Source organism: Aplidium turbinatum, chromosome 10 (assembly GCF_918807975.1).
Source record: "Aplidium turbinatum chromosome 10, kaAplTurb1.1, whole genome shotgun sequence".
NCBI lineage: Eukaryota > Metazoa > Chordata > Ascidiacea > Aplousobranchia > Polyclinidae > Aplidium > Aplidium turbinatum.
This window is the reverse complement of record NC_137481.1, coordinates 25358257-25378964: the sequence shown is the minus strand read 5'-3', so window position 1 is coordinate 25378964 and position 20708 is coordinate 25358257. Positions and strand designations below refer to the sequence as shown.

General features: G+C 40.9%; 1 protein-coding gene across 1 annotated transcript; it reads left to right on the top strand.

The window, feature by feature from the left end:
- The first annotated feature begins 13817 nt into the window (after positions 1–13817).
- Positions 13818–16259, top strand: LOC145779094 (zinc finger MYM-type protein 1-like). The gene has a single exon (XM_082590665.1). It carries the CDS (start codon positions 13818–13820, stop codon positions 16257–16259), a length of 2442 nt encoding a protein of 813 aa, XP_082446791.1.
- The last annotated feature ends 4449 nt before the right edge of the window (positions 16260–20708 follow it).

The following is a 20708-nucleotide window of genomic DNA, read 5'->3' as shown; positions in this document are numbered from 1 at the left end:
CACGTGATTCTCTGGATTCGGTTGGGAAAGATGATGCTCGTGCCAGAGTTCCTGTGCGTAATGTTAAGATTGGAAATGTTAAAGCAGCCTTTAACCGCGTTACTGCTGCTCGTGTTTTGAATCCAATGACTGGCAAATCGAAGTTGGTGTATTGTCAGCATGATCCTGGTTCGCAGTTGACGTTTGTTTCGAGTGATTTGGTGTGTGAACTTGATCTTAAACCGTACGATAAAGCGTCGTTTAAAATGGATACCCTGGCTGGTCAGAAAGCTACTTGTGCTGACCTTGTCAAACTCAACATCCAGTCGTTAGAGACAGATGAACTGTTTTGTGATATAACTTCGGTGGTTAACCCAGCTTGGGCTGATGATGTTAAAACTTTACCGCATAAACAAGATTTAAATGGTTTCCGTCATTTTCATGACGTGAATATGTTTCATTTGAATGATTGTAGTACTGTAGATGTACTGATTGGCAACGACAACGCTTATTTGATGTGTGCAAAAAAAGAGCGTGTTGGTGAAAATCGTAGTGAACCACATGCTTTGCTCACTCCTCTCGGCTGGTTGGCTTGTGGTGGTAAGTCACCCTTAGATGAAAGCGTTGCTAAAGTGTGCAGAGTGCAGACGTCTTCAGAGTCGGATGTCATCTCTGGCTTTCAGCGTAAAATTGAGTCTCGTGATATGGAAATAGCAGACCTGAATAAAGTCATTCAGGATTTGACGTTGCAAAATGAAACCTGTGAATTGTCTCGCAATGATAAGTTGGCTAGAGAACTTGTTGAACCGAATATTGAGTTGAAAGATGGTCGATTTGAGATATCTGTTCCGTTGAAGGAAGATATTGATCTACCTAACAATTTTGTGTTGGCGTCAGATAGAGCTGCTGCTTTAAGAAAGAAAGCTTTAAAACAACCTGAACTTCGTGATTTCCTTACTGACACCATGAAAGATCTTAAATCAAATGGCTATATTGAGCGTACTGGTGAAGCAGGAAATGTCAAGGGATTTGAATGGTATTTACCATACTTTGTTACGTCACAATTAAAAAAGCGCATTGTTTACGATGGCAAGTCTGAATTTCGAGGAACTTGTGTTAATGATGTAATGTTTTCGGGTCCTGACTTGTTAAACCCTCTGGTAGATGTCTTGGCTAGATTTCGGCTTGGTAGATTTGGTCTCATGGCTGATGTGACTAAATGCTTCTTTCAAATAAAGTTACCTGAGTCGCAAAGGGATTTGTTTCGTATATTGTGGTTTGAAGATGATGACCTTGAAAATGGTAGGATGGTACCATTTCGTTTTTGTGTACACCCTTGGGGAATAAAGAGTAGCCCGTATATCGCTTGCTTGGCTATAAAGAAAATGATCGAGCAGAATCCCAGCAGTGCTGGTGAATTGACTCTCTGCAATATTGCAAATAATATGTACATGGATGATTTTATATTTTCGGCTGATAGCTTAGAGGAAGCTCAGCAAATCACTCATGAATCAATTGCTTTGTTTGATAGCCGTGGGTTTAAACTTGGTAAGTGGAGTGCTAACAAGGAGGCTATGATTGTCTTGTCAAATTTGGATAATGAGATGCTTTCACCTTTGATTCGTGACATTGACTTTCAGACTGAAAATATGACTTTGCCATCAGCGAAGACATTGGGTTGTGTGTGGCAAACCGAGTCTGACGAGATGCGTATCGCATGTTCCTTAAAGCCCTTAGCTAAACACACGCGCCGAAGTATGCTCAGTCAGCTTGGACAAAATTTTGATCCGCTAGGCTTTGGAGCGCCATTTTTTCTAAAAGCACGCCTTATACTTCAGCAATTGGCGATAGACAAGTTTGATTGGGACACCGAGGTCCCTGATAGCTTTGTTAAAGAGTGGGAGTCGTGGCTTCGCTCTTTGGACCTGCTTAAGGATTTTTCGTTACCGAGATGGTATTTTGCAAACTCTGGTGTGTGCAGTCCGGATGATATTGTTTCATATCAATTGCATGGGTTTAGTGATGCTTCGAATCAAGCTTTCTCTTCTGTTGTTTACTTACGTAGACTGGTTAACGGAGTTCCGAGTGTGTCTTTCGTTCTGGGTAAATCTACCATTGTTGTAAAAAATCAGTTTTCTTGGCCGATAGCTAGGAAAGAGCTTGTTGCCGCTTTGAATACAGCCAGACTCGTGAAGCAGGCCTACGACTACGAGGCATTGAAGATGCCCGACTGCCTTAACTATTTTTGGTGTGATTCTCGTACTGTGTTGCAGTGGGTTAAAAACCCTGATTTACGTTTGAATAAGTTTATTACGCGTCGAGTTGAGCATATTTTATTGTTGTCTGGAGCCCAGGATTGGCGTTTTTGCCCTACCGATATGAACCCAGCTGATGTTGGCACAAGGCCAAATCTTATTACAAAGAAAGAATTTCGAGAGTTGTGGTTAAATGGTTCTAGTCTTCTCTACCAGTGTGAGGAAATTCCATCTGTAGAAAATGCCACTCCAGTACCTGTCCATAGCCTATTGGTCACAGCGGTAAACCATAATCTCTTCGTGGGAAAATTGTAACGTAAGATTCCCAAATCCGTTCGTCTGCATGCAATGACCCAAAAATAAACACACTTTCGAAACGTCTATTCAAAAGTGTATTCCAGTAAAATTAGCCCGAGGCTATCGAAATGACTGGTGCAACGCCGTACACCTAAAAACTGTCACTACAATACAAATTACTTGGATAAAAGACGGAACTTTTGTCCAGCTAGCAAGCACTAAGCCAACAGTTAAATGAGCGGCCAACTTTCAAGCAATCATTTTACGAATGACCAGAATAGATATCAATATCTCAAATTCACGTAGAAAGTAACTGTGACGCAATAAATGAAAGACAATTATGAAGTCATTCCAACAGGTGTTCAAGCTGATGTAATATTTCCTGTTTAAACAGGCCCAAACAAGTCCAAACAGGTCTTATGAACGATGGTGCAATTTTGGCACATGCTTTAGGAATTTCCATGACGTAATATTCAGTAGACTTGAACGGTTTTATATGACGTTTGATTTGTACAGAGATTGGCCGTAACATAGCGGCCCCTAGTTATGACAGTCTAACATGGCATAACTAAAAAAGAATTGAAGGACAATCGTGAGCCAATGAATAAAACACATGATACACAAATTGCTTGAGTCACTCACGTTAAGTTAATACGCAAATACAAAGGGCATGCAAAGAATGAACAGCAATAAGAATACGCGACGATACATGAAATTGGTACCATAGGTACACGCTAAAATGACGCTATATACAATAAATTATTGCGATAATAACCGACTGTTCTGGGCTCAGACAAGTATCGGCCACCGCAGACAAAACCAGGCTCAAACCCTAACACTTAGGTGTTCTTTACGGGGGCGAGGCACGAAATATCCCTCAACACGTAGTCTACTTTCACTTTCCCCGTACTCTCATCATAGTTGCAGACGGCAACTTTGGCTCTACGAACCACAGGCTTCCCTTTCCTAATTTGTGGAACTACCTCATGCACCCTCCCAAGTTGATACTTCCCACGTTTACCAATGTCTTGGAGAGAACCTACCACTACAAGTTGACCAGGCTCCAAATTCTCGGCCATTTTTAGCCATTTTTTCCGGCCCTGAAGACCTGGCAAGTAAAAATCGATCCATTTATTCCAAAACTGCTGAGAAAGTGACAAATTGAACCGATAATCCCTTCTTAATTGGTCACGATCATGTGGTTGCCCAACAGCACAGTATGGGTCTAAGTATGGGGTCAAAAGTGAGGCAGGGGTGATGACAGTAAAATCCCTAGGGTCGTCACTCAAAGGTACCAAAGGGCGTTCGTTCACGATCCGAACGGCACTGCCTGTGTACGTAAGCAGTTCAATAAAATTGGGCTTACGAATTGAAGAGTCCAAAATGTGAAAAAAGTATTTGGTCACATCAGCCATGAAACCAAATCTTTCAAGCCGAAATCTAGCCAAGACATCTGCCAGAGGGTTTAACAAGTCAGACAATTCAGGACAAGAAGACATTACATCATTTACACAAGTTCCTCGGAATTCAGATTGTTTTAAAGCCTTCTTCTTTAAATCAGCAGCTCTATCTGACGCCAACACAAAATTGTTAGGTAAATCAATAACTTCCTTCAACGGAACAGGTATCTCAAATCGACCATCTTTCAACTCAATATTCGGTTCGACAAGTTCTCTAGCCAAAATATCATTGCGAGACAATTCACAGGTTTCATTTTGCAAAGTCAAATCCTGAATGACTTTATTCAGGTCTGCTATTTCCATATCACGAGACTCAATTTTACGCTGAAAGCCAGAGATGACATCCGACTCTGAAGACGTCTGCACTCTGCACACTTTAGCAACGCTTTCAACTAAGGGTGACTTACCACCACAAGCCAACCAACCGAGAGGAGTGAGCAAAGCATGCGGTTCACTACGATTGTCACCAACACGCTCTTCTTTTGCACACATCAAATAAGCGTTGTCGTTGCCAATCAGTACATCTACAGTACTACAATCATTCAAATGAAACATATTCACGTCATGAAAATGACGGAAACCACTTAAATCTTGTTTATGGGGTAAAGTTTTAACATCGTCAGCCCAAGCTGGGTTAACCACCGAGGTTATATCACAAAACAGTTCATCAGTCTCTAACGACTGGATGTTGAGTTTAACAAGGTCAGCACAAGTAGGTTTCTGACCAGCCAGAGTATCCATTTTAAACGACGCTTTATCATACGGTTTAAGACCAAGTTCGCACACCAAGTCACTCGAAACAAAGGTCAACTGCGAACCAGGATCATGCTGACAATACACCAACTTCGATTTGCCCGTCATTGGGTTCAAAACACGAGCAGCAGTAACGCGGTTAAAGGCTGCTTTAACATTTCCAATCTTAACATTACGCACAGGAACTCTAGCACCAGCCTCATCTTTACCGACCAAATCCAGAGAATCACGTGACGTCACATAAAAATCATGCAGAAGAAAATAGTGTTTCCTATCGTTGGTAGGTCCACACTTACGACAGTTATTTGCATGATTACAGTCTCTAACCATATGCTGGCGCAAACAATTCAAGCATTTGCCAGCTTTCACAATGACATCTCTCCGATCTTTAGGTGTCAAGCGCAAAAATTCTTTACAATTAGACAAAAAATGATATTCCACTTAACCACGTGATGAACAACAAAAACATGCCGGTATGTCACTACGTCTGGCCACACCGCCGCGCGGTGCGCCAACAGCAGTCGAGTACTGCGAACTCCCTGAAATCACATTATCATGGGGTTTTACCGACGTCTGCCTAACCGGACATGAAGGCAATTTTCCTTTGCCAAACTTTTTAAATTGCTGCGACTCACCAGAATCGCCCATTAGCATAATGCTAAAATCAGTCGACTTACGCGTTTCCTCCCGTACTACAAATTCAAACAAACTCTGAAAAGTAGGCTCATCAGTGCCACCATACTGATCACCTAAAAAGTCAAGATAACGCTGCTTAGCGTCAAACGGGAGTCGCTTAGCCAAATCCAAAACAAAACGTCCTTCCAATTTGTCACGCTGACCATAAGCTTGCGCGTAAAGCAGACACTGCGACAATTCATCTTTAAACTCTTTCAGATCACTGGAAGAGGTCGAATTCAATTTGCTACCATAGCGATACTTTCTAATTTCTGGTTCGGCAAAAAGACCTCCACGAACTCCAAAACGCTGGGACAAGCGAGCTAACGACATTTCTATTCTGTCTTCCTCTGACAAGCCAGGAGTGTCGGAAACCAAATTAGCAATCGTTTGCGCAGCTGTTCTAACACAAGCTGCTTGTAACAAAGTCAAACGAGTTCCCTTAAAGGGCGAAGCTGCCATCAAGGCCATAACACGATTTTTAAAGAAAATAAATGGCATATTATTACCATCGTAACCAATCAAGGCCGCCTTATCGAAGAACGTCCTACTATTTTGGTATTCAAAAAAACAATCCTGCTGTTGAGAACTCGATTTAGCGGGAGAAGACAAGCTATATCCCTTAAGGGGCTGAGTGGGCTCAGTCCCATGCACAGCCCGATCACGATCCTCAAACACGTTAAAATCAGGAGACACGATACGCCTCTCACAACCACCCAAATTACGTGTAGCTGGGCGATCAACAACTAGCGGCGCAGAAAACTTTGAAGGGGGCAAAGCATTACTGCTAATGGCGGCCCCGTGACCTGTACGCTCTGGGGGAAGAGTTCGGCTAAAATTCGCAGGCCTTGGCACTAGGTCCTTCGGAAGACCCTTAGCCGCGGCCCCGAGACCTCCTGAAACAGCTGGAAAACGTGTGGATCGCACTGGTCCACTTACAGATTGAACAGGCGTCTGGAAAAGGTTAGGTAAATTAAACTGCGATTGATGTTCACTTCTGGAATGCCTAGAAGAGCCCTTCCTAGAGCTACGCCGGGAGCCCAACTCAGAACGATATTCAGCTAAAACTGCCTCTTTACGTTGTTCGGCCCTCAACTGAGCGTCTTTGAGTGCGAACTCAGCAGCTCTAGCTTCGGCTTCGGCCTCAACTCTTGCGGCAGCCTCTGCTCGTGCGGCCTCAGCAGCTCTCGCGTCGGCCTCAGCTCTCGCGGCAGCCTCTGCTCGTGCGGCCTCAGCAGCTCTCGCGTCGGCCTCAGCTCTCGCGGCAGCCTCTGCTCGTGCGGCCTCAGCTCGTATGGCCTCTGCTCTTGCGATGGCCTCAGCAGCTCTTGCTTCGGCCTCAGCTTGGATCTGGAGCTCCTCTCGTCTTAACTGTAGGTTAATTTGTGCAACTATCCGTGACGAGCTCTCAGACATCCTAGTGCTTACATTTGAGGCGCTATCCTCAGGATGTATGTCAGCATCCAACCTATCTGACAACTCACTTTCTTTTTGTTCGAAGTTATTTTTTAACGAGTTAAATTCGGGATCTACCCTATCACGAAGTTCTGCCAAGATTGCAGAGTTAACAATTTTACTCAAAAGAGCATGGAAATGCCGTAATTCCTCTTCTAAAGTAGATAACTTAGATCTAAAAATTAACAGTTCCTGCTTATCACTCAAAGAACCTAGGGCTACAGAAAGTTTCCCAATTTGAGTCAAAATATCCCGTCTAAGATGCCGGGCCTCTCGAACTGACTTAGCCTCATCGTTAATGGGTCCCTCCCCAGAATGGCCTGCCCGACCGCAAAGAACATCATCAGGCTTAAACTCAGTCGAGTCTACGGCGGTCGAGTCCTTGTCACCACCGAGTGTAGACATATTAAATGTTAGGGCTAAATTTAACAATTAAAAAATTAAGTTACACAAACACACAAAATTACAGTAGTTATAAAAAACTTAACTGCAAAGACCGTAAAAAATACAAAAAAGAATTTAAATGCACGATACCGTAGCTGTACGAGTATGTGAAGTCCAAACGTCCACAAAACTTGCTTGGATTCTTCCACTTGAATCTTCAAGCACAGATGGATTGCCTTTAATCTTCTTTCTTGCCAATAAATGTCAAAGTTATTTTTCTTCTGTACCAAACTGAGAAGAAATGTCTTTACTTTTCTTTACTTCTTTAGACTACCAACCAATAAGATCTTCTTTTATTATTTCTTTGCTTCTAAGTGCTTCTTGGCCTACCAACTAACTAACTTCGTCTTTTATTTTTTGCTTCTAAGTGCTTCTGTGCCAAACACTAGACAGAGAATCGTCTTTTATTTTTTTTTGCCTTCAAGTGCTTCTGTGCCAAACACTAGACAGAGAATCGTCTTTTATTTTTTATGGTCACAGCGGTAAACCATAATCTCTTCGTGGGAAAATTGTAACGTAAGATTCCCAAATCCGTTCGTCTGCATGCAATGACCCAAAAATAAACACACTTTCGAAACGTCTATTCAAAAGTGTATTCCAGTAAAATTAGCCCGAGGCTATCGAAATGACTGGTGCAACGCCGTACACCTAAAAACTGTCACTACAATACAAATTACTTGGATAAAAGACGGAACTTTTGTCCAGCTAGCAAGCACTAAGCCAACAGTTAAATGAGCGGCCAACTTTCAAGCAATCATTTTACGAATGACCAGAATAGATATCAATATCTCAAATTCACGTAGAAAGTAACTGTGACGCAATAAATGAAAGACAATTATGAAGTCATTCCAACAGGTGTTCAAGCTGATGTAATATTTCCTGTTTAAACAGGCCCAAACAAGTCCAAACAGGTCTTATGAACGATGGTGCAATTTTGGCACATGCTTTAGGAATTTCCATGACGTAATATTCAGTAGACTTGAACGGTTTTATATGACGTTTGATTTGTACAGAGATTGGCCGTAACACCTATATCTTCGTGACGAAGAGGAGTCGCTTGACGTTGGACAGGGTGGTCTTCACAGATTGATCGAGGCCGCACCTTCTTTGTATGTTATGAAAAAGAGAATCGCTTATTTGGTTGCTTTTGTTGAATTTTTGTGCTGTAAAACGAGAAAGCGTAGCTTTGTGAAGCCAAAACTGGATGCATCTTATCTTAACAGTGCTTCAGAGTTGGCTGTGAAGTTTGTTCAGAAGAGCGTGTATGGCGATGTGGTACATTTAATGACCAAACGATCGCCGGATGCCCTTGAGGAAGTGATAAAGCGAGGTAGTGTTGGCGCTTCGCAACGTGAGAAGGAACGGTTGAAAGAATTACGTTCACTTAAAAAGTACAGACCTTGTGTAGATGACGCTGGTGTAATCCGCATTGAAGGGCGCTTAAGTAATTCTCCCGAGATCTCTCTTGAAGCAAAGCATCCGATTGTTTTGCCTTCGAAGCACCCCTTCACTAGGCTTGTTGTACTGTCGCATCATAATGGAAATGCGCACTGTGGAGTACAGCACACTTTGTTGTCTACGCGACAGAAGTTTTGGATCGCTAATGGTAATGCCTCCGTGAAGAGGTATCTTAATGACTGTGGTGTATGCGCGATTGAGAAAGCTCGACCTATAAGGCAGCTCATGTCTGATTTACCTTTGTCTCGCACAACTGCGCATAGGAAACCCTTTTTTGATTGCGGCTTAGACTATCTTGGACCTTTAACTTTCGTTGAAGGTAGAAGTCACAAAAAAGCTTGGGGACTCTTGTTCACATGTATGGCATCTCGCGCTATTCATGTTGAGCTGGTTACGTCATTGTCGCTGAGTGATTTTTTACTTGCCTTTACAAGGTTTACAGATTTACGTGGGCAGGTTAATGCTATCTATTCCGACAATGGAAGTACCTTTCAGGCAGCATCTAAGAAGTTACCCGAGTTGATAGGATCAGCTGAATTTCACAACGCCCTGAGACAGAGAGAGATAAACTGGGAATTTATACCTCCGTATGCTCCGGCGCAAGGTGGCGCCTGGGAGGCAATGGTTAAACAATTTAAAATTGCATTTTTTCACATTTTGGACTCTTCAATTCGTAAGCCCAAATTTATTGAACTGCTTACGTACACAGGCAGTGCCGTTCGGATCGTGAACGAACGCCCTTTGGTACCTTTGAGTGACGACCCTAGGGATTTTACTGTCATCACCCCTGCCTCACTTTTGACCCCATACTTAGACCCATACTGTGCTGTTGGGCAACCACATGATCGTGACCAACTTCTTCTTCTATCGAGTCTTCTAAAGTTTGTTGATACACCACAGATTGATAGTATAGTCTCTCTTTAGAAGTTTTAGTAGAATTCGCAGCTACTACTGTGTAGTGTGCTGACAGGGATCGCGACGTGAACGCTTCTACTATGATCCTACTTTCTACTTCTTCTACTTCTACTATGATCGTGACCAACTAAGAAGGGATTATCGGTTCAATTTGTCACTTTCTCATCAGTTTTGGAGTAAATGGATCGATTTTTACTTGCCAGGTCTTCAGGGCCGGAAAAAATGGCTAAAAATGGCCGAGAATTTGGAGCCTGGTCAACTTGTAGTGGTAGGTTCTCTCCAGGACATTGGTAAACGTGGGAAGTATCAACTTGGGAGGGTGCATGAGGTAGTTCCACAAATTAGGAAAGGGAAGCCTGTGGTTCGTAGAGCTAAAGTTGCCGTCTGCAACTATGATGAGAGTACGGGGAAAGTGAAAGTAGACTATGTGTTGAGGGATATTTCGTGCCTCGCCCCCGTAAAGAACACCTAAGTGTTAGGGTTTGAGCCTGGTTTTGTCTGCGGTGGCCGACACTTGTCTGAGCCCAGAACAGTCGGTTATTATCGCAACCATGGTATATAGCGTCATTTTTTGCGTGTACCTACTACCTATGGTACCAATTTCATGTATCGTCGTGTTTATTCTTATTGCTGTTCATTCTTTGCATGCCCTTTGTATTTGCGTATTAACTTAAACGTGAGTGATTCAAACAATTTGTGTATCATGTGTTTTTATTCATTGGCTCACAATTGTCGTCAATTCTTTTTTAGTTATGCCATGTCAGACTGTCATAACTAGGGGCCGCTATGTTCCAGACGGTTGTTCGCCTGGTCAAACGTCATATAAAAACCGTTCAAGTCTACTGAATCTTACGTCATGGAAATTCCTTAAACATGTGCCAAAATTGCGCCATCGTCCGTAAGACCTGTGTCAAACCTGTTGAAACCGGTTTAAACCTGTTTCAGTTTGAGACCTGTTTGGACATGAAATATTGCGTCACGAACTGCTCTCGTGCCTTTGAGTTATCACAAAGTTTTCTGATTCATTCTCGAAGTTGTTTGTTGGAAGTCGGTCGCACATTTAACTGGTTTATTTGGTGCTTGCTAGCTGGACAAATTCTCCGTCTTTTATCCAAGTAATCTGTATCGTAGTGACAGTTTTAGAGGTGTAAGGCATTACATCTCGATTTCGATAGCCGCGGGCTAATTTTACAGGAATACACTTTAAGAATAGACGTTTCAAGAAGTGTTTCTTTCTCGGTCACTACATGCAGACAAACGGATCCGGGAACTTTATGTTACAATTTTCCCACGAAGAGATTATGGTTTACCGCTGTGACCATACATGAAATTGGTACCATAGGTACATGCTAAAATGACGCTATATACAATGGTTGCGATAATAACCGACTGTTCTGGGCTCAGACAAGGGTCAGCCACCGCAGACAAAACCAGGCTCAAACCCTAACACTTAGGTGTTCTTTACGGGGGCGAGGCACGAAATAGCCCTCAACACGTAGTCTACTTTCACTTTCCCCGTACTCTCATCATAGTTGCAGACGGCAACTTTGGCTCTACGAACCACAGGCTTCCCTTTCCTAATTTGTGGAACTACCTCATGCACCCTCCCAAGTTGATACTTCCCACGTTTACCAATGTCTTGGAGAGAACCTACCACTACAAGTTGACCAGGCTCCAAATTCTCGGCCATTTTTAACCATTTTTTCCGGCCCTGAAGCCCTGGCAAGTAAAAATCGATCCATTTACTCCAAAACTGCTGAGAAAGTGACAAATTGAACCGATAATCCCTCCTTAGTTGGTCACGATCATGTGGTTGCCCAACAGCACAGTATGGGTCTAAGTATGGGGTCAAAAGTGAGGCAGGGGTGATGACAGTAAAATCCCTAGGGTCGTCACTCAAAGGTACCAAAGGGCGTTCGTTCACGATCCGAACGGCACTGCCTGTGTACGTAAGCAGTTCAATAAAATTGGGCTTACGTACTGAAGAGTCCAAAATGTGAAAAAAGTACTTGGTCATATCGGCCACGAAACCAAATCCACTAAGCCGAAATCTAGCCAAGACATCTACCAGAGGGTTTAACAAGTCAGGACCCGAAAACATTACATCATTAACACAAGTTCCTCGAAATTCAGACTTGCCATCGTAAACAATGCGCTTTTTTAATTGTGACGTCACAAAGTATGATAAATACCATTCAAATCCCTTGACATTTCCTGCTTCACCAGCACGCTCAATATAGCCATTAGCTTTAAGATCTTTCATGGTGTCAGTAAGGAAATCACAAAGTTCAGGTTGTTTTAAAGCCTTCTTCCTTAAAGCAGCAGCTCTATCTGACGCCAACACAAAAATTGTTAGGTAAATCAATATCTTCCTTCAACGGAACAGGTATCTCAAATCGACCATCTTTCAACTCAATATTCGGTTCAACAAGTTCTCTAGCCAAATTATCATTGCGAGACAATTCACAGGTTTCATTTTGCAACGTCAAATCCTGAATGACTTTATTCAGGTCTGCTATTTCCATATCACGAGACTCAATTTTACGCTGAAAGCCAGAGATGACATCCGACTCTGAAGACGTCTGCATTCTGCACACTGGGGCGCCGGAAGCGGGGGGGCAGAGGGGGCGGATGCCCCCCTGCCCTAAAATTTTCTTTGGATGGGGGGGCAGGGGGGGGGCAATGGTGCCCTTTTAAGGTCATGTAAGCTACTGGACATTTTGTAATATAAAAAATTCTGCTATTTTCTTTTAGCCTGAGTTAATTAACCTATAATCTTTCACTTTTGCCTCAAAATAATATTCACGACACAAAATGCTGTATCACAGTAGGTTACATCATTATAACATAGCATGATGCCCTTCCGTGCCATTGTTTTTCGTATACCAGCATGTAGTTCTTGTATCATTACTCGATAATGAGCCATTGTGTAGATCACAAGCATAATTTATTGAAATTCTACTACTCTCATGCTTCTCCAAAGACGGTTTTGTCACAACTATGTTTGAACTTACCAGCAGCTGTGAAAATCAAACGCCAATGATTCGAGGCACCACTAACAACCGTTTTGCATTGCAGAGGATCTAACGTAGGGCCGGATGGCCGGGATTTTGTTGATGGCAGACTTATGAGAAAAGAAAATGTTCCTTGCGGTCTTGGTTTTAGTTAGAAATAAGGTCTGGGTGATGCAGAGTTGTAGGAAAGTTAAGGAACGGTATAGACGTCTTAGCATAACAAAGAGTGTGAGAATCTGGAAGTTAAGAATTTTTAGAAAGAAACGTGTAAGGCGTTATGATATAGTGTCAAATCAGGAAAGGTGAAGAAATGATAGCTTTGCGTGGTAGGGTTAATAAAATATTATTTTGGAGGCGCTATAATCAACTATATGTGAGTTCAATGTTCAGAATACTGTAGGCCTATTGCTATTGTATAGGGAACCGTGATGAATATTCATCGCTTTTAACCTTGTGCAAAACGTTTTTCTCCTATGGTGTTTGCGTTTCTTAAAAAACTCACGTGTTGTGAGCAAAAATAATTGGTATATACGCAATTCTTGCCTTTTCTTTTAGCCTAATCTGAAAGTGCTTTATACAGGCTACCTCTGCACAAACAAGTTTTACATATAATTTTTGTTTTCAAATTCAAAACTCTATTCATTCTAAAAAGCGCTAACTTAGTTCAAAAATTGGTGTTCTAAATTCTGTAATTCGAACTCACAAAAAAAGAAATTCCTTGAGAAACAGCGGTTCTGCTGTCATCAGGGGATTATACACATTCGATAAAAGAACCTAGAATCCCAGCATTGGGTTATTGTAAAATATAACTATTTCTATATAAAAAAAAAAACGAAGACACCCCTGCACTATAATTAAATATAGCATCAGGCGTAGCCTAAAACGAAAGCCCGATGCAGACGAGATTGTAGAAAAGGGAACGAGCCACGTTTGTTGTCACTCGTGATTGTTGATTTGTTGTGACCTGTGTGACGGGCTTAGCTCAGAATTTTGAGTCAAAAGCATAGCCCTGAGCCCTGTAATCTTTATATTCCGTTTTGTTTTCTGTCTATAGGAAAAATAACATATCAGTTCATATACACTAGAGCCTAAGCCTATATTTTGACATAAGGATGCCTAACGCTTATCGCGTCAAAAAACAAACCCAAAAACTGCTGGTAAAAGCAGCAAATAAGCCTGGGCAAAGAAAGTTAGACGGATTTTTTGTGTCTTCATCAAGACCGTTACATCCTGTTGTAGAAACAGATAGTAAGGATAATACTGATTCCGATGTCGCTTCTACGGAAGTTGGAGAAACATCAGCTGATCCTAACTCCCCCAAACCGCATTCAACTTCATCATCCTTCGAGTCAAACTTCACCACTATAGTAAGCACTACAATGGATAACGATTTTTGGATACAAGGAGATGAATTTACGCAGGCTTTAAAAAAAGAAAGTGAGAAAGAAGGGCGTTTTTTTCAGGAAGATTGGTTTAAAAAATACAAATGGGTACGTTACCACTTAAAAAAACGGTCTGCTTTCTGCGTTGTTTGTACAGAACATCCACAACTTAATGATCCGTCACCATTTATTCATCGAGACAACGCTACAGGATTTAGAAATTGGAAAAAAGGAGCAAGCAAACTATTTGATCATGCTAACAGCGGATATCACAAAAGAGCCGAAAATGATGCAAAACACGCCATTAGTAGCGAAGGTGTAGATATCCAACTTGACCAACGCTTGAAACATCTTCAGCAGCAACGAAAGCAAGGGCTCATTTCTCACCTGAGCACAATAAAAACCCTGTTGCGACAAGGTTTAGCGATCAGAGGCAAAACAGATGAGGACTCTAATCTGACGCAATTCAACAAAGACAAATCTTTAAACGATTCAGGCTTAGAGCTGCTTCTGAAAGAAAGAAAGTTCTTTTCTCATAGTATTCTTTGTGAACAAGAAGTAAGTATTGTACTCCGAGCAAGAAGACATCTTCTTCGAGAAATAAGGTCTGCTGACTTTTATTCAATTATTTGTGACGAATCGACCGATATATCCAAAACGGAACAACTCTGCTTTTCTATTCGACACTGTGACCACGACTACGAAATAAAGGAAAATTTTATAGGTATTTATCCATGTACAGAGGGGATATCGTCGGAAGCTCTTTTGAACTATGTTCGTGACTTGCTAATTCGATGCAATGTTGATCAAGAAAAGATGGTAGGCATGTTATTCGATGGCGCTTCATCGATGAAATGCCTTGCAAAACTTATCAAGGAGAAAATTTCACGACATGCGCTATATGTGCATTGTTTCGCTCACCGAAATGAGCTTGTTTTTAAAGACGCTACAGCAAAGTCTCCATTGCTTGCTAACGCTCAAGACTTTTGTGAAGATCTGTATGTCTTGATTGGCGTTTCTCCAAAAAGAGTGTTGTTGTTTGATTCTATACAAAAAGACATGGAGGAATGCGAATCTAATGCTCTACGATTGAAAAACCTTTCTCGAACGAGGTGGACTACGCGAGGGTCGGCTGCAGATGTGATCATTCGGAAGAATCCCGAGCTGCAGAAAACGTTGCATGAGATAGCGGGCGACATGAGTGTAACCGCAGAATGTCGCGCTAAATGTCGAGGCTTGCTGAAGAAACTTCAAAGTTTTGAGAATACATTTCACGTTGCATGCTTGCGGGAGTTTTCTTCATTGTTAGAGATAAACTCTAAACGGTTGCAAAGCTCTAGTATCACTGCTGAAGAAGCTTCTGATAGCATTGACAAAGTGCATATTCGTTTGCAAGAAATGCGCTCAGACCAGGGATTTGAAAGAATTTCTACACACGTGAAACAGCACGTAGATACTGCAGATGATCAGCAATCAAAAGCAAAGCGTAAAAAAACTGAACCTTTCAGCTTTGGAGAGTATTATGTATATTCTCCCATCCCTGCAAATGCTGATCGGTCAAACTACCGCATGGATAAATTGAAGCAGCAGTATTATGAGACAATTGATGCGATTGCAAACGCTTTGAAAACAAGGTTTAACCAGCAAGGTGACCTTGCTATCGTAAGACAAGCGGAAAAATGCTTACTATCGGCTGCAAATGGCGCAGTGATGGCAAAACATGACATTATTAGTTTACAAGAACTAAGTCACTTCAAAGAGCTTGTTGATTTAGATACGCTCTCTGATGAGCTTAAAGAACTGCACGTGCACATCAAACTTTACAACAAGCAGAACACGACGACTTCGCCAATAACGAAGATAACAAAACTATCTACGATATGCGAGGTTTTAAACAAGCAACAAAGCAGCAAAGACTGTCTTTCGGAAATACACAAACTTTTGTGCATTTATCGAACAATCGCGCTCATCTCGGTCAATGCTGAACGCAGTTTTAGCGCCATGAGGAGAGTGAAAACGTGGCTTCGTACCACAATAACAGACAACAGTTTAAACAACCGAATGTTTGCGAGTATTCACAAACAGGTGATGGACACCATTGACTTAGAAGCTGTTGCAAATGAGTTCATTCGAGCAACCGACGAGCGTAAAATGTACTTCGGATTGGTTTGATATTTATTTATATACAGAAAGTTATACAAATTATCTCGTGGACACATTTTATACTTTGCAAGCTATGAGCGTGAAATTTATCTTTCGTTTCTTGTTGTTCAAGCTATTTCAATATATTTCATTATCTGTTTCACATTTCGATTTATATGGATAGGGGGAAAAAGATTAACGAACTGCCCAGCATTATCGCTATATCTTACCTTAAAACTTAAAAAAAAAATTGGCCTTTCGACAACAAAAGTGCCCTTTTTTTATAAACTTGCCTCCCCAGTCAAAAATCGTTCCGGCGCCCCTGCTCCCACTCTCGTCACCAAATGTCGCGTGGTCATACCAACTTTATAAAAACGTGACAACTTGCGGGCCATTTCAAATAAAATGATTGTGAGTGTGTAATCGAAATTGTTAAACAATAGCAAATAGAAATTTATTGCAAATGCCTGTAGTTGAGGTTTCTCTGATAGGCTACTATCGTTTCTACATCAATTTCAATGTTAGTGGTAGCAAGTCGGAGACTATCTTCCAGTGTTTCGTCTATCATTCGATTTCTGTTTTTAGACTTGACTTGCTTCATTCTAGAAAGTGTACTCTCACACATGTATGTGCTTCCAAACATTGAGTGCATTTTTAAAGCAAAATTTTTCAGTTTGGGAAATCTATCCTTGCTGACTAATTTCCAGAAGTACTCTGAGGTTTCATTTTTCCTTGACAGCAAGAATTGGTTGCACTGAAGCTCGCAGAGTTCGAGCTGATGTTCTGGTAGCTGTGTTTCCATATTAACATCCATAGGATTGTTATACAAATGGAGATTAGGTTTTAATCTGTCAAAATCTTTAAATCTATTCTCAAATTCACAAGATAAATCCTATCTTTCACAAAACGGGAGAATTCCACTTCAGAATCATTTACCACAAGTGCATGCAAAGAATCAAAGTGTGAAAGATCGTTATTTTTCAAGCATATAGCAAAAAGGCGCAGTTTCCGCTGGAAAGCTTCAATGTGTCCAACTAAATGTGAAATAGTTTGCTTTCGCTGCAAATTTAGGCATAACACATTCAAGCGCATTGTCATGTCTGTAAGGAAAGCAAGATTGCACAGGAAGTTTTTGTCGCATAACTGAGTTTGGTACATTTGTGTTTCACCCGATTGTTCTGTTTGAAGAAATGATAGTATTTCCTTCCGAAGACCAAAGAAATGTTGCAGTACTTTTTCCAGTACTAAGTACATATGTATAAAGTGGTAAATTAACTCTTCTAGAAACGTACGGTAATGAAACGCCTGTGTCTGTGCGCCTTGTTGCCGCCTCTAACTAAATTTACTATGTCGACAACTGTCTTCATGACATCACTTATTTGTAACATTTTTCCACAGAGTGCTTCCTGGTGGATGATACAATGTATAGACCGAGAGCCTACGACAGAAGATTTCACCCCATAAGGTACAAAAGGTTTGACCCCTTGAAGTTACTGGGGTCAACCATGTCACTCACAAAAAGTATGGAAGATTGACCGCACCGGGTGGATCTGGACCCTAGAACCCCCTAAAAAGCCCAAAAAGGGGGTTAGTTTCACCCCATAAGGTACATGGACCAAACTTGGTGAAAACGAAGTTCTATGTCAGGACATCACAAAAATACCAAATCTAACAATATTTTCGAGTGGAAAGGTGATGTAAGACTCCCATCAAAGTGACCCCCCAGGGAGTTAATTTCACCCCATAAAGTACATGGACCAAACTTGGTCAAAACGAAGTCTTATGTCAGGACATCACAAAAATATCAAATCTAACAATATTTTCGGGTGGAAAGGTGATGTAAGATGACTTCAAAGTGACTTCCCTTAATGTGACCCCCTCGGAAGGTATATTTCACCCCATAAAGTACATGGACCAAACTTGGTCAAAACGAAGTCTTATGTCAGGACATCACAAAAATGTCAAATCTAACAATAGTTTTGGGAGGAAAGATGATGTAAGACTCCCCCAAAGTGACCCCCAAGGCGATTAGTTACACCCCATAAGATAGGCTACATGGACTAAAGTAGGTTAAATTGAAGTTTTATTTCACAGCATAACAAAAATATCAAATCTAACAATATTTTTGGGTGGAAAGGTGATGTAAGATGTCATCAAAGTAACCCCCAGAGGGTTTATTTCACCATAGAGTACATGGACCAAACGTGGTCAAAACGAAGTCTTATAGGGCACCACAAAATATCAAATCTAACAATACTCTCAGTTGGGAAGGTGATAAAAGACCTACCCAAAAGTGAATCTCCTCCTATAGTTTAATTTACTTCATCCCTTACTCGAACCAACCTTGGTGTAACGGAAGTGCTATGCCAGGACAGTACGAATGAATTAAATCTAAAAATATTTTTATATAGGTTTTGGTGAAATACATTCACAAGCTGTCCCATGATGCATGAAATGGAACTATAGCCTACTTTACAAAAAGTTTTTGTATAAATCATATCCAGTCAATCGAAAAAAGGCAACAGGACATGACAATACATGGCTTTGTAACACCAAAAACAGAAAGTAGGCTACATAAGAAGCATATAGGCTACAGTAGCCAGAAAATTGATCCAAGATCTTGATACGACCACTAAATGTGGACTTAATCGAACAACTGACTATCCAAATCAAAACGTTTCGAAATGAATCATTTGGAACGTTAATTCAGGCAGTAATGAACATTTTCCAGCTGCTACCATAAATAACCCAATAAACCCAATGTAGTAAATTTTTGTTTAATGCCATTTGCTTCATGTCTCCAATCAGTTATTGTAACTGTTCATTCATAAACAGAGATTGTTTGTGTAAATGTAAACGGTCGTTTCTTTATTCTTCCTTGTCACTGCTGTCGCTTTCACTTTCTTTGTCTTATTCTTCAGATTCATACAATTCTCCTGTTATATACAGAGAAATAAAGACTGTACGAAACATTTGCTATTACGCACTACAGATATGCGTAACATACAATAGTAATTTTATTATCTTTTACAGACGTCTATTTTTCTTCGAATAATGCACCATTGCAACTTACTATTAACTGGAAAAAGTTCAACATTTATTTGTTATTTAGTGCACCCAGGCATTTTTCTCAAGATTGCAGAAACTATTGGTTACAGGTTCCTAAAACGAAACTTTACAGCCAATTATTGGCTAATGTTTACAGTAAGAAAGTAAATGACGGATAGACCAGAAGAAAATTTTATATTTATAAAGGGTAACCCAAGCGACATCCAATGCTGTTTACTTTCTTCTTGACTTTCCTGGATGAGATCAGATTCCACGCAGAGACATCAAAAGATGCTTTATACCCTTACCTTCAAACCACACCATTTTATAACAACCTCCTTCTTCTTTCCAGCCATACTCTAGCAGCGACGTTGCTGCTTGTTCACTTCTAGTTGAAGATAACCACAATCTTGTGATGAGATGTGTGCGCCTTGTCTTTTGGAGAAGTATTCGTAAACAAAGTGGTAGAGTACTACTATCTACAGTAGCTTCTGGTATGCATGATATCCTTTTATTTTCTTTTATGAGTTTGTAGCTGTCTAAAAATATTTGTAAACGGACTTCGTTGACATAATTAATTTTCTTGTTTTTGTACATGTTACACACAAAGTTCTCTATTGCGATGATAGTGTCTTCACTAATTTCTTTGTCTTGTCCGAGTTGGCTAAAAGCTGCCTGCGCTTCGTGGTTTCCTTGGAGTAATTTCAGCGGCCGCACTTTCCCTTTCCTGCTAAATGACGAGGTGTAATCAGAACCTGTAAAGGCATGATATGCAGGTAAACACTTGCAAATCGTCACAAGTGCGGTATGCAGCTAGTTGATGTTGATGTACTGCTGCGTGTTATTGATTTGCAAGCCAGCTTCTATCTATATCTTTAATGAAGGATCAAAAGTTCCATAGCAACCTAGGCCAATTACAAGAAAGTCAGTGTCAGACGTGCGAATAACCACATTGCTTGAGGCTGGTACATCGCAGACAGCTTGCTTTATCTCTGTATATAACAGGAGAATTGTATGAATCTGAAGAATAAGATGAAGAAAGTGAAAGCTACAGCAGTGACAATGAAGAATAAAGAAACGACCGTTTACATTTACACAAACAATCTCTGTTTATGAATGAACAGTTACAATAACTGATTGGAGACATGAAGCAAATGGCATTAAACAAAAATTTACTACATTGGGTTTATTGGGTTATTTATGGTAGCAGCTGGAAAATGTTCATTACTGCCTGAATTAACGTTCCAAATGATTCATTTCGAAACGTTTTGATTTGGATAGTCAGTTATTCGATTAAGTCCACATTTAGTGGTCGTATCAAGATCTTGGATCAATTTTCTGGCTACTGTAGCCTATATGCTTCTTATGTAACCTACTTTCTGTTTTTGGTGTTACAAAGCCATGTATTGTCATGTCCTGTTGCCTTTTTTC

Excerpts from the sequence above, each read along its gene's own strand:
- LOC145779094 (XM_082590665.1), top strand. The coding sequence starts at position 13,818 with ATGCCTAACGCTTATCGCGTCAAAAAACAAACCCAAAAACTGCTGGTA.